The 17101-nt window shown below is 41.5% G+C and overlaps 1 protein-coding gene across 1 annotated transcript; it reads right to left on the bottom strand.

The window, feature by feature from the left end:
* Positions 1 to 1354: 1354 nt before the first annotated feature.
* On the bottom strand, positions 1355 to 16873 carry LOC139311739 (zinc finger protein 585A-like). The gene is made up of 6 exons (XM_070936229.1): positions 16796 to 16873; positions 16496 to 16604; positions 15667 to 15749; positions 6976 to 7102; positions 6343 to 6435; positions 1355 to 4008 (listed from the first exon to the last, which is right to left on the bottom strand). The coding sequence occupies exons 2-6, from the start codon at positions 16581 to 16583 to the stop codon at positions 1385 to 1387; spliced, it is 3015 nt and encodes a 1004-aa protein (XP_070792330.1). The 5' UTR covers positions 16584 to 16604; positions 16796 to 16873; the 3' UTR covers positions 1355 to 1384.
* Between the last annotated feature and the right edge of the window lie 228 nt (positions 16874 to 17101).

Below are 17101 nucleotides of genomic sequence, written 5' to 3'. Positions count from 1 at the left end.
TGAACCTTTAGTCCAGAAAATAAAAGAGGACTTAGAGAAATGGGGGAAACTAAGACTATCTTTGTTGGGGAGGATAGCAGCGATAAAATCAAATATACTTCCAAGACTCCTTTATTTATTCCAAACAATTCCAATAAAACTGGATAAGAAATTCTTTGATAATTTGGACAAAATAACTACAAAATTTGTGTGGGAGGGGAAAAAATCAAGAATAAAATTAAATATATTACAAGACAATAAAATTAGAGGCGGATTTGGTTTCCCGGCATGGCAAAAATATTATAAGGCTGCAAGCTTATTATGGATCAAGGAATGGATAACTCTGGATAACCAAAGACTGTTAAATCTGGAAGGACATGACTTGATGAAGGGATGGCATGCCTTTATTTGGAACTCTGGGAATAAAATATATAAACATTTTAACAATCACACTATTAGGAAATCCTTAATCAACACATGGCAACAAATCCAACACAAACACTACATGAAAATTCCCGTCTGGCTATCAACAATAGAAGCAATAACTTACCCCAATATATTATCAAAACAAAAAATATTAAGATACAGAGAAATATTAGATGTGCAGGGGAAACTGAAAACTAGGGAAGAACTAAAAGAACAAGGAATAGTAATAGACTGGTGGCCCTACTCACAAATAAAGATAAGATATAGGAACGATCAGGAGGAGGGAGGAATAGATTTAAAACAAAATCGACTGGACAAATTATTAGAATCCAAAGAAGGGAAATTAATTTCGAAAATTTATAAATATCTACTTAAATATGACCTGGCAGAAGAATTGGTTAAAGGGCAGATGATAGCCATTTCCCTTCTCATTCATGAAGAAACAGAACTGAAGAAACTTCTTGGATGAGAAGGGAAATCTCTTCAAGGAAAAAAAAGTCAGTGCCTTTTGATAAAAGCACCTTTGAGACAACTGCAACCTGGACAACCGAAAATCTCCATAGACATCTGGATGTGTTAGTTTCCAAATCCCTACCTACTTTTGCTGTTCGCATTGACAAAAGTTGATTGTTTGTTCCATGTTATGTACACTGAGAGCGTATGCACCGGAGACACATTCCTTGTATGTCCAATCTCACTTGGCCAATGAGAGAATTTCATTCCATTCCCATTCCCATTCCTATATTCTATTCCATTTCTATTCTTATTGTTTCTACTCTTATTCTACTCTACTCTAGCACAAAGATCTAATGTCCAAAAGTTAATTCCTAGTTCTACAAGACAACTCTTCTTTTTAATGGATCAAGAGGTTTCTTCTGCTTTGGAAGCTCTTCCCATACTCCATGCATTTCGACAGAATCTCCTGCAAAACATCTATGGGCATGAAGGAAATTTTGAGAATCAACAAAACCAATTCACATCATTTTTTCCTGCTGTGCGTCTTCTTATGGCAATTAAAGTCATTACAGGTTTTGAATTGCTTTCCACACTCCACACACTGATACGGCTTCTCCCCTGTGTGGATTCTTTTATGGAGTGTAAGATTCCTGACATCTTTGAAACTCTTTCCACACTCAATACATGTAAACGGCTTCTCTTCTGTGTGGATCTTCATGTGGGAGGCAAGCTGGCCACTCTCTCTATAACATTTTCCACACTCCAAGCATTTATAGGGTTTCTCCTCTGAGTGAAGCCTTCTATGGTTCTTGAGTGAATGACTTCGACTAAAGCTCTTTCCGCACTCATGACATGTATATGGTTTCTCCCCAGTGTGGGTCCTCTTGTGGATACCAAGGCTACTACTTATTCTGAAACTCATGCCGCACTCCGTGCACTTATAGGGTTTCTCCCCTGTGTGAATCCTTTTATGGATCGTCAGTGCTCCAGTATCAATGAAGCTTTTCCCACACTCTTGGCACTGATATGGTTTCTCCCCAGTGTGGGTTCTGCTATGTAGGATATAGCTATGTTTTGTATTGAAGCTCTTTCCACAAGTGTGGCATTCATATGGTTTCTCCCCAGTATGGATCCTTTTGTGGCAAGTGAGGGACCACAATTTGGTGAAGCGTTTGTCACATTCGGTGCACTCATAAGGCTTTTCACCCGTGTGGGTCTTTTTATGATCAGTAAGACTATGTGGATTATTGAAGCACTTCTCACACTCGGTGCATTGATATGGTTTCTCTCCACTATGGATACTTTCATGACGAGTTAGGTGGCTGGATCTACGGAAGCTCTTTCCACACTCCAGGCATTTGTACGGTTTCTCCTCTGTGTGGGTCTGTTTGTGGGCATGAAAGGAGCCAGAATTGGCAAAGCGCTTTCCACACTGCAGGCATTGAAAGGGCTTCTCCCCCGTGTGGATTCTGTGATGGGCAGTAAGGTTTGCAGAGCAATGGAAGCTCTTTCCACACTCCATGCATTGAAATGGTTTTTCCCCCGTGTGGATCCTCTCGTGTGACTTAAGAAGAACTTTTTGAATGAAGCTCTTTCCACAGTGCAGGCATTTATAAGGTTTCTCCCCTTTATGCATCCTATTATGTAAGGTTAGAGTACGGCTGCGGCTAAAGCTTTTTCCACAATCCAAGCATTCATAGGGTTTCTCCCCTGTGTGGATCCTCTTATGGCAAGTAAACTCACAGGGGGTCCTGAAGCATTTTCCACACTCTGTGCATTTATAGGGCTTCTCTCCGGTGTGGATCCTCTTATGTAAATTGAAGTTGCCTTTTTGTGCGAAGTTCTTTCCGCACTCTGTGCAATGATATGGCTTTTCCCCTGTATGGGTCCTATTATGGTAAGTGAGCTCACCTGCAGAGCCGAAGCTCTTTCCACACTCCACGCATTTATACGGTTTCTCCCCTGTGTGGGTCCTTTCGTGGGCATGAAAGCCACCAGAAAGGGAAAAGCGCTTTCCACACTGCAGGCATTGAAAGGGCTTCTCCCCCGTGTGGATTCTGTGATGGACATTAAGGCTTGCTGAGAAACGGAAGCTCTTTCCACACTCCATGCATTGAAATGGTTTTTCTCCTGTGTGGATCCTCTCATGTGACTTTAGATGAACTTTTTGACTGAAGCTTTTTTCACAGTGCAGGCATTTATAAGGTTTCTCCCCTTTATGCATCCTATTATGTTTAGTTAGCGTATCACATCTATTGAAGCTTTTTCCACACTCCAAGCATTCATAGGGTTTCTCCCCTGTGTGGATCCTCTTATGGCAAGTAAGGGCACTGGGGGCACTGAAGCATTTTCCACACTCTGTGCATTTATACAACTTCTCTCCAGTGTGGATCCTCTTATGTAAATTGAAATGACTTTTCTCGGTAAAGCTCTTCCCACATTCTAGGCATTTACATGATTTATTCCCAGTGGGGCTTTTTTTCTGGGAATTCGGTTCCTTGCTCCGAGTAAACTTCATTCTACCCTCCCTGCGTTGATGCAACCTCTCCTCTCTGTGGATGCTTTGATGGGAAGTAAAGGAGACACTGCTTCTGAAGCTGTTTCCCCTATTAATGCATTGATGTTGCTTCCTCTGTTCGTGGACTTTCTTAGGTGAATTAAGGTGACTTTTCTGCCTGAAGGTCCTTCCACAATCCAGATGTTTATGTGGATCCTCTGCTTTGTGAATCTTTTTATGCATTGAAAGGGAATGGTTTGTACTGAAGCTTTCTGCACACTCCGTACATTTGTACAGTTTCCCTTCTTTTATTCTCTGATGTAAAGCAAGACGAGGAATCCTTCTGGAGCGTTGCCTGCTTTTATCTTGTTTCTCTGCAACAGGGCTTTGGCAACAATCACATAATCCAGATTCATCTTGGAGTGTTTTCCCACATCTTGAACACTCTCCTTTCTCTTGGCAATCATCTGTGTCCAATAAGACATTGGGATCTTGACGAGGGAAACCAGAGCAATTCTCCAGCTTAACCGTTAACTGGTTTTTCTCAGAACTTTGCTTTCCATAGATCTTTTCTGCAACTTCCTTTTTGTCTTTTGGCAAAGGTGCTGCTGCCTCTTGGCCAAAATCCTCCATCTCCCATCCGTCACCTGCTTGCAACAGAAAAAAAGAAAATTTAAGACAAACTTAGGTGTGAGAGGGATCAAGCATCATTCCTGTATTTAAATAGAATCAAACTTCCTCCAAAATCCCATTTGTTCAAAACATGGTGTCAACCCTGAAGCCATTTTGGATTGTGTTCAGGGTTGACACAGAGAAGCTGGGTAGAGCTGTGGGAACGGAAGGGGTGTGTGAGCCTCCGCCTTTTACTGCTTTGGCTGCCATGGTAACGGGGGAGGGGGAGCTACCATAGGGGGGAAGCGTGCTGAAGAAGAAACGAAAGTGAATCTTAAGCTATAGTGCTGCATCTTTGAAGCTACTATCGGGTCAACGGTCATGGCATTCCTGATTGATGACACTGCCAGACGTGCGCTTCCACCTGACCCCTGCAAGACCTTTGGATTGGATGATTTACGTTGGGCAGTGGGAGGGGATGCTTTCTATCTGTAATTTTCATGCTTTTGCCTCAGATTCTGCTTTTCCTTGGTTGCGATCACTTCAATTTTCAGTAAAAGTACCTTTCTCTATAAACAATGGAATTGGGGTCATTCTTTCTTGAATTTTGAAGGAAGCATACCTGACAGGGGGAGTAGAGATATCTGGGCATGTGTAGCCAAAATAAAATTCTTTCTCCTGGGAACCAAGGACGTTCTCATCAGCACCTGCTGAGGCACGGGAGGAAAACAACTGGACTCGGACTGTGACCTGATTTGACCATGTGATGGATGAGTGGACTGTGGAGGGGGGGAGGGAGAACTTTGAATTGGGTGGGGAAAACCTTGGGATCTTCAGAGTCGAGTTTTCACCAGCTGTGCCAATATGACTTGCCTAATAAATCTACCTTTGACCTTTGGCTCTCTCTTGTCCTCAATGGTACAAAATGAAAACGAGAAAATTTTGGATAAGATCATTTAAAATTTATGGGGCGAGAACCATCAGAATTACTGCTTCAGATTTAGTTCTATGGAAGCAGAAGGGACACTTAAAAGAGGCCTATGTTTATTCATTCGTTCATTTATTCATTCATTCAATTTATTGGCCTCCAGCTTGCCATAGGGAAACCCTTGATGCCTTATTATATTAAAAGGATAAAAACTATATAAAAGCTATACACGACAAAATAGTACAAAAATACAAATGCTCAGTCCTAATGAAAAGATAATAGACTTGATGATGGAGAACCTATTGGTTTAATTTCAATCTGAGAAGGTAGAAATGTTGAAGGACTTGGACCTGGAAACTGAGCTTCAGCTTCATCTCCATGAAGAGGTTTTACCTTGAAAAAAACTAGTTCTCACTCTTTTCCTAAAGGCAACTGGATTTCCTTTTTTTCTTTGAACATGTTTCGCTTCTCATTCAAGCAACTTCTTCAGTTCTGACTCTTTCCGACCAGATGACTGCATGGAGTATAAATTCTTGTGATAAACCCATGGACTCTTATCGGGCTCTTAAGTGTCATCATTATAAATCAATAAACAAAATGAAAGCAACTTCTAAAAAACAAGCGCAAGAGGTAGGATTGGAAAATGGCTAGGATGGGAAACTTCGTGGAGACAGTGTGTGGCGGTTTTAGGCTATTATATCAGACTAAGTAGGAGTAGAAATGTAAAGAAGGACATTCTTATCTACTGCATACATCGAACAAATTAGCCTTTTATCTGAGCTGCTCATGTCCGCTACCCTTTCAAACCAGGGGGGAAAAATCTGTCAGGGAATTGCTCAGTAGGTATCCAAATGAAGTCAGAGAGGCTGACACAAACTTTATATAAATTAATGTGTGTGTGTGTGTATATGTGGGTTAAAATGAAATTTTACTGTAGATATAAATTTACAGTAAAATTTCATCCAGTTGGTCTGGAAAGTGTTGGGCAGCTTCATCAGCACACATCGCTTTACCTGTTGTTCGTAAGTTATAGTAATTCAATCGTTTTTCGGAATCACGCAAACCAGCCATAGCTGGCTCCAAAGGTCTCACTGTAACTCCTCACTTGCTCCTCGCTTTAGCGTTTCAAAAATGCTGCGTGCCTTTGCCTGAATCAGATGAAGACTAAGGGGATTTCTTTTTTGGATCTGTTTGTCAGTCCAAAGCACAAGAAGCTGTTCTGTTTTTGAAATGAGGCCTGTCTTATTTCTCGTGATTATGGCATCTATTCCTGGAGCTGATTTAATCGCCTCTGTTATCTTTTCTCGATCCTTAAGGATCGTGCATATGGTGGGGAAGGCCAGTCCTTCTTCTTCTCCTATGGTCTTTACCTTCTTCCCCTCCACATGAGCTCTAATTATTTTCCTTTTCAAGTCCAAATTGATACTTTTCCTTTGTTTCTTACCTCCATGTTGAGCTGGAGTAGAGCTTGGTCGCTTTCCTTGGGAAGACACTCCTTGCCTAAGAAAGAGTTGATGGAAAAGTACAGTATCTTGTCCTGGAGAGAGAGAGAGAGAGACTGGCTCAGAACTGTTTAGTAAGATCAATGTTAGGGTGGAGGGAGGAAGAACTGTAGTGCAGGAATGTGTTTTCCTTCTCTGTCGACCATTTCTTTCCCTTGACAAAAGCATAGCAAGGGTCGCTGCTAGCAGCCATATAGTGCACTGTATTTGAAAGTCTTTTATTTACAGTACTTTATTAAACTTTGGTTTATATATTCCATCTTTGTTCTTAACCTGTTCCACTTGGTTATTTTTTTTCCCTTCATGCACAGCATGTGCAAGATTGGATCAGATTCTTAACAAACAGGAGCGAGTGGATTGTGAAGGCCACACTCTCCATACTGTCCATTTCTGAACAAAAGCCAGGCTTCTTAGAAAAGGATGAAAACTTCAAATAAATAGCTTGCAAATTTGAAAATCAGCAGTTTAGAGAAGAATATAGCAACAAAAAACAAATAATCATGCTGGAGGACTTCACGTGCATTAATTTCAAAAAAATATATTTTGCACTACAATATCTTAACAGAATCCCTTACCTAAGGAGGCCATGTTCCTCTTGTTTTCCAGCATGACCTCTCGGTATAGGGCTTTTTGCTTAGAATCCAGCAGGGCCCACTCCTCCACAGAGAAAAACACAGCTACGTCCTTAAATGATACCAAATTCTGACACAGGGAGGGGGGGAAAAAGACAACATATTCCATGAACATTCCTAACAATGAACACGTCAATGGATTACATGTGAATCTTCTTAATGAACAAACTGCAGATTTTCCAAGTAGGGCAAACAAGCATGTTAGTGTTGTGACTCCGACCCCCGAGCCCGTCTTATCGGAGGGAGAAGACTCTGAAAGTGAAGGAGAGGAGTTGGCAAGGCCTCCCTCTCCAGGACCCTCCTCTCTGGCAATTCCTCAGGTGTCTTCCGAAGGAGAAGAGATAGGCCAGGAGCCAGGCATTTCCGAGCAGCCGCAGTTAGACAGCGACGGAGATAAGTCTTGGCTGGATCCCCAACAGTGTCGAAAGACAAGCGTGCGCAGCAGAGAAGGAGGCATGCCAGAGATTAAGCTGAGTCACTGGACCACACCCCACAGGGGATGAAAGTGTGTGTAGTGGCCATTCAGGCTTTGTGACGGACAAAACTGAAAGCTAGCAAGTCATTCTGCATTTCTGGAACTTTGTTATATGCTCTGCTTGGACAGATTTTTTGGACTGGACTTGACTATTCTTTGGCTTTTGTGGACTTTGATGTTTTCGGTCGGAGGAAATAAACCTCCCTTTGTAAGTAAAGACTGTTGGCAAGCAGCCACTGGGTTGCTGCCAATTCTGTTATCAAAGGAAATTCTTGTCTGCTGGTTTATTTTAACTCTTGGTCGACTGCTGGTGTACGTGTGTGAGACGGGGACAGAACAGTTAAGATATTGAATTTCATGGACTTCCGGTTTCCTTGTCTTCGGCGACGGCGGCGCCTTTTGAAGCTCCGCCAGCCCTGCCGCCTGTAGAGCCGCTTCGAGACGAAGAAGCGGCTCGAAAACTTCTAAATCCATAGGATTGAAGAAGGAGAGATCGCAGGGCACAGGTCGAGCCCCTGTAACCCCCCAGGGAAGTTTCTGGGGAGAGAACAGGCGTGGCTCCCTTCCAACCTGCTGAAACTCCGGGCGACGTGGGACGATTCTGCCTTTGCAGAACAAGCCGGCTGCAGGAAACTTAAAGCGAAAGAACCAACTTTAATAAACAGCGAAACTACCTGAATCCTGAAACTTGGAAACGCAAGTATTAGCGCTTTGTTGACTTTTCAATCTGAGAAAATGCGAATGAGTGAAAGTGCTTTGAAAAAACATGGCGCTTAGCCTCAGAGTTAACGAGCCAGCGAGTGTGGATTGGTGAAGTTATTTTGCTTTGTTACAAAGTTTCCAAGTTGCTACAAAGTTGCCTTGCTTGTTATAAGAGAAACAACTGGAAAATTTCTCCCTTTCAATATTTGACTTTGCTTTACTTCAACCTTTATTTGATTAAATCTGGGGGACTTTTTTAGAAGTCTTTGTGCAGGAGGGAAAGGAAAAGGAACTTCCCTCTTTAGAAAAACTAGATCACGTGGCAGGATGGCTTCAAAGAAGCAGGAAGGGAAGGCAACAGGGGGGGGATCCCCCACACACAAACATGAAACGCAACTTCCCCCTGCTCAACAGCTACAAACTCAGAAAAAAGAATTTGATGTGGGAGATTTAAAAGAATTTATTTCTAAAACTTTGGATGATAAATTTCAAAAATCTCAACAGGAGATAGATGATAAACTTCAAAAATCACATCAGGGGATAGATGATAAACTTCAAAAATCACATCAGGAATTTATGCAGGAAATTAATGAAGTTAAAGATATGGTGAAACAGAATCAAAACAAGGTGACCAAAAAAATATCAGAAGTGGCATCTGGCCTGGCAGAATTTATTGGGAAAGTTGATTTTAAAGTTGAGGAACTTAAATCAGAAGTTAATGTTAAGATGAAAGACAATGATTATAAAATTGCTGATGTTGACAATAAAATGCAGAGAGTTGAAAACGAGATTGTTATGATACAATTCAGGGCAATGGAGTTCGCTATACGGCTTCGGGGAATTCGAGAGAAGGAAAGACAGGATTTGAGACAAGTTTGTTCTGAGGCCCTGGCCAAGATTCTACAAGTTAATCCTGATGTGGTTTTTCACAAAATAGACAAAATTTACAGAGTGAACTCTTGGGTGGCCAGACAAAGACAATTACCTAGAGATGTGGTCATATATTTTACAGATAGAGAAATAAGAAATGATATCCTGCAAAAATCCTTTTACACTTCTGTACAAGTGGGGGGCTCACGAATTGGAATTTATAAAGAATTGCCTCCTAAAATGCTGAAAGCTAGAAAAGAATTTGGCTTTCTTGTCAAGGAATTCCAAAATTTACAGATACCTTTCCGGTGGGACGCACCAGTTGGTATAATTTTCAGATACAAGGGAGAAAGATGCCGTTTGAATACCGTGGAGAAGGCACAACACTTTTATACTACTATTCTTAAGGAAAGAACACCATCTCCACGTACATCTACAGTTTTGGAGATTAAAGAGAGTGAAGAGAAGCAACCTCAACGAGAATTGCAAGAACAGTCCAAGCAGGAATTAGAGGAAGTGCAAGGTGCAGAAGGAGGTTTTCTGGATGAGCCCTTGCTGGAATCTTCTCCAATTTTGGACTCGGTTCGGATGATTGAAGTCAAGGATCAACGTATAACTAGAGCTCAATCTAAGTTACTTAAACAAAAGCAACAACAACAACAGGAAAGACAAGACAAGGAGGCAGTTAAGAGTACTGTACAAGAGATTGGAGCTATGGGAGGAGCGAGATCGAAGCTTTCGGATGATCTTCAAGTATTTTGCTCTTTGCTCCAGAAAGAGGCTGATGACCTTTAAGTGTTTATCTTGGAATGTTAATGGGTTGAATTCAGCACAGAAAAGGAAGAAATTATTTACATATTTGAAACAATTTAATAATGATATAATTTGTTTACAAGAAACGCATATCACAACTCAAGATCAAAAATATTTGATAAACTCCAAACTAGGAACACATTTTATATCTTCAACTTCGCAAAAAAAGAATGGTGTGGTTATCTATGTAAATAAAAAGTTAACAGCTAAAGTTATAGAAATAGATGAAGATGGTAGGTTTGTAGCAATTGAATTGCTTACGGCAAATGGCCAAATTCTTTTGATTGGAATTTATGCTCCCAATCAACAGCAGGACTATTTCTACAAGATGTTACATACCAAAATATTGCAATGGGATTACAGATCTATTTTAATTATGGGAGACTGGAATGGAGTAATTGACTCTAAATTAGATAAAAAGAGTTTGGCAAAGTCTAGGATCAGATTACCACAGACCTTTTTTGACATGAAAGAAGATATGGAACTAAAAGATGTTTGGAGAATACATAATTCAAAAGAATTGGACTACACTTTTTTTTCTGACAGACACAGATCCTTCTCTAGGATTGACTTCATTTTGTTGACAGATGACTTACTTGTTAAGACAAAAAGAACAAAGATTTTTCCAAGAACTCTGACTGACCATAGCCCAGTATGGATAGAAATCGAGATGGATAAGGTTGAGAGATGTTCTTGGAGACTAAATGAGAATTTGTTTAGATATGAAAAAAATACAACAGAACTTAAAAAGCATTTGAAAGAATTTTTTGAAATAAATTTGAATAAAGGTACCCCAATTGAAATTGTGTGGGACGCAAGTAAAGCTTATATGAGAGGGGTACTTATTTATATGAATTTTAAACATAGACTGTTCCGACAAAAGAAAAGATCTGATTTGGAAATAGAAATAAAGAATAAAGAACAGTTACTTATTAAAAATCCAACAGATGAAAGAATACGCAGTGCTATAAAACTGTTGAAAGACCAATTTCAAATGCTCATGGCGGAACAAGTTGCAACAAACTTACAATATGCGAAGCATAACACATTTTGTAACGCTAATAAACCGGGCAGATAGTTGGCTTACACATTGAGGAAAAAACAAAGTATACGGACTATTGATAGTATTGATATTGGAGGGAAAGAAATTTTTCAACAAAAATTAATTAAAGAAGCTTTTGTGGACTATTATACTAAATTATATGCTAAAGAGGAGGTGCAGAAGGGACTTATAGAAAAATATTTAAACGATAAAAGAGTTACAAAAATTACTGATCAACAAAAAGAAAGAATGAATTATCCTATAACAGAGGAGGAGATAATAGTAGCAATTAAACAGTTAAAAACAGCCAAAGCTCCTGGCACGGATGGTTTGACTGCAGTGTATTACAAAACTTTGCAAGCTGAAATGGTGGAACAACTTAGAGATTTATTTTGCAATATTCAGCAAGGGGGTAAAATACCCCCATCGTGGACAACAGCTCATATATCTTTGATACCAAAAGAACAAATTGGTCCTAAAAAACCAGAGAACTATAGACCAATATCTCTTTTGAATACAGATTATAAAATCTTTGCGAAAGTACTAGCCAACAGGTTGATGCCAGTAATTCAAAAGGTGATTCATGATGATCAAGCGGGATTTATCGAGGGCAGATACATGAAGGACAATGTAAGGCAAGTAATAGATTTATTGGAATATCTTGAGAAGAATAAACAGATTCCTGCAGTGCTGGTCTTCTTGGACGCAGATAAGGCCTTTGATAGAGTGGATTGGAATTTTCTACTAAAGACTTTAAAAAAGATGGACTTTGGGGATCAATTTATACAGGCGATTTCAGCAATTTATCAAGAGCAAAAGGCATAGATCATTATTAATGGAAGTCTGACAACAGAGTTTAAAATTGAAAAAGGAACAAGACAGGGATGTCCGTTGTCCCCACTTTTATTTATTTTAACACTAGAAGTCTTGTTAAATACAATAAGGGACTCTAATATCTTGAAAGGTATAAAGATTAGGCAAGAGGATTACAGAATAAAGGCATTTGCAGATGATCTGGTTGTTACCCTATCACAACCAATGGAATCAATAATCCTGATGAAGGACATTATACAAGACTATGGTAAAGTTTCAGGTTTTAGACTGAATCCAAAAAAGACTAAAATGATAGTTAAAAACATGACACAAGATCGTAAACATGAGCTTGAAAGGAGGGCAGGTTTTGAGACTGTACCTAAGGTAAAATATCTAGGAGTTCAGGTTGCAGAATCAAACATGAAATTGTTTCAAAATAACTATGAGGTGTTGTGGCGAGAGGTGCAGAAAGACATGGAGACTTGGAAAAAACTGCAGCTGTCTCTACTTGGAAGAATAGCAGCAGTTAAGATGAACATTTTGCCAAGATTTCTTTTTTTGTTTCAAATGATTCCGGTGCTTAAAAGTGATAAACAATTGAAAGTTTGGCAATCTGGAGTGAATAAGTTTGTCTGGAACGAGAAGAAGCCGAGAGTGAAATTGAAAATTATGCAAGATGTTCCAGAAAGAGGAGGTCTTAAACTTCCAAACCTACAGCTATATTATGATGCAGCAGCTTTAACTTTAACAAGTGATTGGTTTGGAAGGAAAAAGACTGGAATATTGAATGCAGAAAGTTTTGATCTTGAATTTGGATGGCATGCTTACTTATTCTACGACGACAAAGTAGATAAAGTATTTAAAAGTCATATACTTAGAGATTCTTTGATGAGAGTTTGGAAGAAGCACCGACTCAAATGGGATTATAAAATACCGCTATGGCTGGATCTTGGTCATACTTTGTGGAATACAAATATAATGTCACTCGGGGGGTTTTTATATAAAGAGGTTCTTTTTACAGATGCGGGCAGATGGCAGCTGAAGACATTGCAGACACTGTTGGATGAAGGGATTAATTTAACTTGGTTACAATATAATCAATTACAACTGAGATGGAAAGAGGACCAAAAAGCTGGTATTATGTTGCATGAGGAAGAATTGGTTAGACATATAAGAGAGAAAGGTCCAATGCATATCAAAAGGCTTTATAATGTTTTGCTAGAAAGAGATTCAGAAACTGAATTAGTTAAAGACTGTATGATTAAGTGGGCACAGAATTTTGAAGAACCAGTGATGTTGGAAACATGGGAAAAAATTTGGGTTCAGAATGTTAAATTTACACAGTCGCAGAACCTGAGGGAAAATTTCTACAAAATGTTTTATAGATGGCATTTAGATCCCAAAAAGTTGTCATGTATGTACCCTAATGTTCAGCCAAAATGTTGGAGATGTGAATGTTTGGATGCTACGTATTATCATGTTTGGTGGACCTGTAGGAAAGTTAAGGCTTTTTGGATAAAAATTTGGTGGGTCATGCAGAATGTTTTGAAGAAAAAAATTCAATTTTCTCCACAACTGTTTTTATTGGGTATAGTTAAGGGTTTTACATTGGGTGAAACAAAATTGATATTGTATATGATAACAGCAGCAAGATTGTTGATAGGTAAATACTGGAAGAATGAAGTTTTGCCCACGATTGAGGAATGGACTTTGAAGATGGCCAGTTTTGCAGAGATGGCGAAGATTTCAGCATATTTAAAAGATTGTTCACAAGAGACTTACGAATGGGAATGGAAAAGGTGGATAGAATATGTTCAGAACAAATATCAAACTAGAAAGTATCAAATAGCTTTTATTTGAAAATAATGTATTGGATATATTTTAATGTAATGAGGTAAAGAGAAAAACTATACAGGGGAGGGAGGGGTTTAAGTTTATATATAAGTGTTATATTAAGGGTTTTTTATGAGTATGAGTATATTATAGGGAAGTCTGGGGGTTGGGGAGGGTTAGGGAGGGTAAGGGAGGTTGGGAAGTTTGGGGGGGAGGTGGGGGGGGAAAAGGGGGTGAAAATGTAATTGTAAAACTTTTGCAATAAAAAAAAAAAAGATATTGAATTTCATAGCTAGAACAGTAAAATGTACAAATAGGCCAGAACACAATTGTAATTGATTAGTTAGAGAGTGCTGACTCATGCGTGATGCAATCTATGCTATGATTGGTTGCGGTAAGTATAAAGGGGGCGTTTTCCTTTTTTCCCTCCTTTTTTCCTTCTGTGTTTTAGATTTACCTCAGGATGTTCCTGACTATCTTTATGTTCTTCCTTTTCTGGATGATGACAAAGACTGCTGTAAATTGGTAGGTTAAATAGATTTATATTTATATAAAAGTTTACAAGTCTATGTCAGTGTCTCCAACTTTATCTGGACAGCTACTGAGCTGTCTAGAAAAGTCAAGTTTGGACTTTACTTTTTACTTTGGGCTTTCATCTGCACTGCTTTAAAAACACCTGAGTAAAGACCACATCTGGAATACGATGTGGAGGCTTTGGTCACCACGTTACCAAAAAAAGATGTGGAGACTTTGGAAAAAGTGCAAAGAGCAACTAAGGATTAAAGGCCTGGAGACTAAAACATATGAAAAACAATTGCAGGAACTGGATATGGTTTGTCTAGAGAAAAGAAGGATTAGGGGAGACATGATAGCCGTGTTCCAGTATTTCTGGGGCTGCTGCAAACAAGAGGAGCTCAACTTATTTTCCAAAGCAACAAAAGGCAGGAAAAGAAACAATGGATGGAAACTAATCATGGAGAAAGGCAACCTGGAATTAAGGAGAAACTTCCTGACAGTGAGAAGAATTAACTAATGGAACGGAGGAGGAGCTGCCGGTTTTTAGATTTGGAGAAGAAAGGGTTTTCGGGCGGCAGTGCTGTGATTCCCTTCCCCGAATCAAAAAAGTGCACTGCATTTCAGGTGGCGGATCTGGCCTTCTGCGGAGAAGGAGGAAGAAGGCGCGCAGTTCTGCAATGTGCACCGGAGAACCGCCAGAAGCCTGCTCACGCGGGGAGACAGGAAAGCTCCAGCTCGTCCATCCTTGCAGCCACCACCCCATTGCCCCTGGGGGCGGCAGTTCTCGCGTTGCTGCAGGGGGCTTGCCGGGAAGCCCAGCACCCAGGCAAGGCTGCGTGTTCGGAGCTTTCCCAGCTGGCACATGGCAGGGCCAAGAGCGCTGCCACCAGCCAGGGAACGTCTGTCTCGCCAGGGAACAGTTCGGTAGCTGATTGTCCTCTGGTAAGAGGCGCGCCGGCCCTCTTGGAAAAAGTGGGGGCGCATGTGCAGGAGGCGGCATGTGCAGTGCAGGGCGCATGCGTGGGGGGGAGGGTCATGTGCACATGCGCAAATGAGGTGCGTATTGCATTATGGGTGCTGGCCCGCGCAAGCGCAATAGCGCAAGCACACTCTGACTTTTGGCACGCAACGCCAAAAAGATTTGCCATCACTGGTATAGGCCATGGTGGCAAACCTATGGCACACATGCCCACAGGTGGCACAGGGAGCCCTCTCTGCAGGTACTCCAGCCGTCAACCCCGCCCTAGCTCCACCGTGCATGCGCAAGCACCTCCTGCCGGCCAGCTTGTCTTTGGGTCTCTGCTCTGCATGCATGGGGGACACGCATACAGCGGACGGGGTGCATGCACGGGGGAGCGACAGGGTGGATGCGCGGGGGACGCACACGCAATTTGGGCACTTGGTGCACTGGTATAGAGTCTCCTGCTTGAAACAGTGGGTTTTACTAGAAGATCTCCAAGATCCCATCCAACTCTGTTATTCTATTCTATCTCCAAGATCCCTTCCAATTGTGTTGTTCTGTTACTGGGAGATTGGCCCATCTGGGGAAGGGAGGGGAGAATCCTCCTACCTGCATTGGAAGCTCAACCGCTGCTAATCCTCCGCTACAAAGAACTGAGGTTCCAGGAGATGAAGACGAGGCCATGAGAATGTCTAGGAGTGAAAAAAGCAAAACAGCAAAGGAATAATTTGCTATCAAACAGCCTAATGATATTCTTGAGCATACAATCCAAAAGGCTGATTTTAGCCTATTTCTAGGCTAACTTGGGAAGCACTTAATGTGAGTGCCTGGCAGCCACAAGAACAATACATAGAAGCTCAGCCTGGGTGAGAGGAAAACTGAAAGGTGTGGAAGGACCAGGGGATTGGATTCAGAGGAACCTCTCTCAGCCATGGATGTATGCATTAAAGGACTAATTCTTATTCTATCTTTCTATAATGTTCACCTTCCCTTATCAGATAATCAAGGAAGACTACAAAAGCTTTTTTTTTTTCACAACTGGGACTTGCCTTTTGGAATAGCCTACGGCAGAAGTGAGGAAGTATGATCCTTTTATGACAGGTGGACTTCAACTCCCAGAATGCCTGACACAGCTGGCTGAGGAATTCTGGGAGCTGAAGTCCACCAGTCCTAAAAGGGTCCTAGTTCCCCACCCCTGGCCTACAGCGACGTTTCCCAATCTTGGGAGCTGTAAAATATGTGGACTTCAACACACATGGGACATTCTGGGAGCAGAAATCCACATATCACAAAGTTGCCAAGGCTGAGAAACAGTGGCCCACAGGAAAAGGCCGATACCTTTTTAAATGCACCCAAGACTTTAAAAACGCAGTTAAATTGAAGAATGGAAACGAATTGAAGGGATGAAAGCAACGAGGGCATCAGAAGGAGCCTTTACCCGATGCTCTCTCCGGAGGCGGCTCCTCTTGAGCAACTCCCCGTAACAAGGGCTCCTGGGAGGGATCGCCCCCTTTTCTCGCAGCCATTGAACTCCCAGCCTCCAGGATCTGAAACAGCAGCAGAGAAAAGGAAGTGACGGCAAACGACCAGGAAGGGCCAGGAAAAAATAATAATAATAATAATCTCCCCAAGGAGAAAATGGAGATTGCAGGAGGGATCATAAGAGCCCCCCAAGAAGCATGGAGGATTTCCTGCTCGAGCATTTCCCAGGAAGGGAGGGAAGGAGGGAGCTTTTTACCTGGCGCTCAGTCGGAAAAGGACAGCTCCCTTCTTCGCCCGGACTCCGCTTCCCAATAGATGCGCGCAGGAAAGGATCCGCAATCGCCGCCGGCCACCTTTCCTACCTTCCCGGTCATGCACCTGGATCCCCCTCCCGGAACGACCCCAGACAGGAGTTTGCAGATCCCAAGCTGGCAGCTCTTATAAGCTCCTCCCCTCCCCGTCCAGCTCCTCCCATTCTGTAAAGAGCGGAGAGCGCCGCCCACTCGGGGGTCACCCTGCCTGCTCACTACCTTCTTCCACGGGAGAATCGGTCCCGCGTGGG

Source organism: Pituophis catenifer, unplaced genomic scaffold, assembly GCF_029215685.1.
Source record: "Pituophis catenifer annectens isolate HBS135680 unplaced genomic scaffold, rPitCat1.0.hap2 SCAF_2, whole genome shotgun sequence".
Lineage (NCBI taxonomy): Eukaryota > Metazoa > Chordata > Lepidosauria > Squamata > Colubridae > Pituophis > Pituophis catenifer.
Note: the sequence above shows the minus strand (reverse complement) of the source record. Positions and strands in the feature narration are given on the sequence as shown.

Excerpts from the sequence above, each read along its gene's own strand:
- LOC139311739 (XM_070936229.1), bottom strand. The coding sequence starts at position 16,583 with ATGGCTGCGAGAAAAGGGGGCGATCCCTCCCAGGAGCCCTTGTTACGG. Across the intron at positions 15,750-16,495 it reads GCCTCCGGAGAGAGCATCGG|ACATTCTCATGGCCTCGTCT; the intron begins GTAAAGGCTCCT and ends TTTCACTCCTAG. Across the intron at positions 6,436-6,975 it reads GAGGAACATGGCCTCCTTAG|GACAAGATACTGTACTTTTC; the intron begins GTAAGGGATTCT and ends CTCTCTCTCCAG.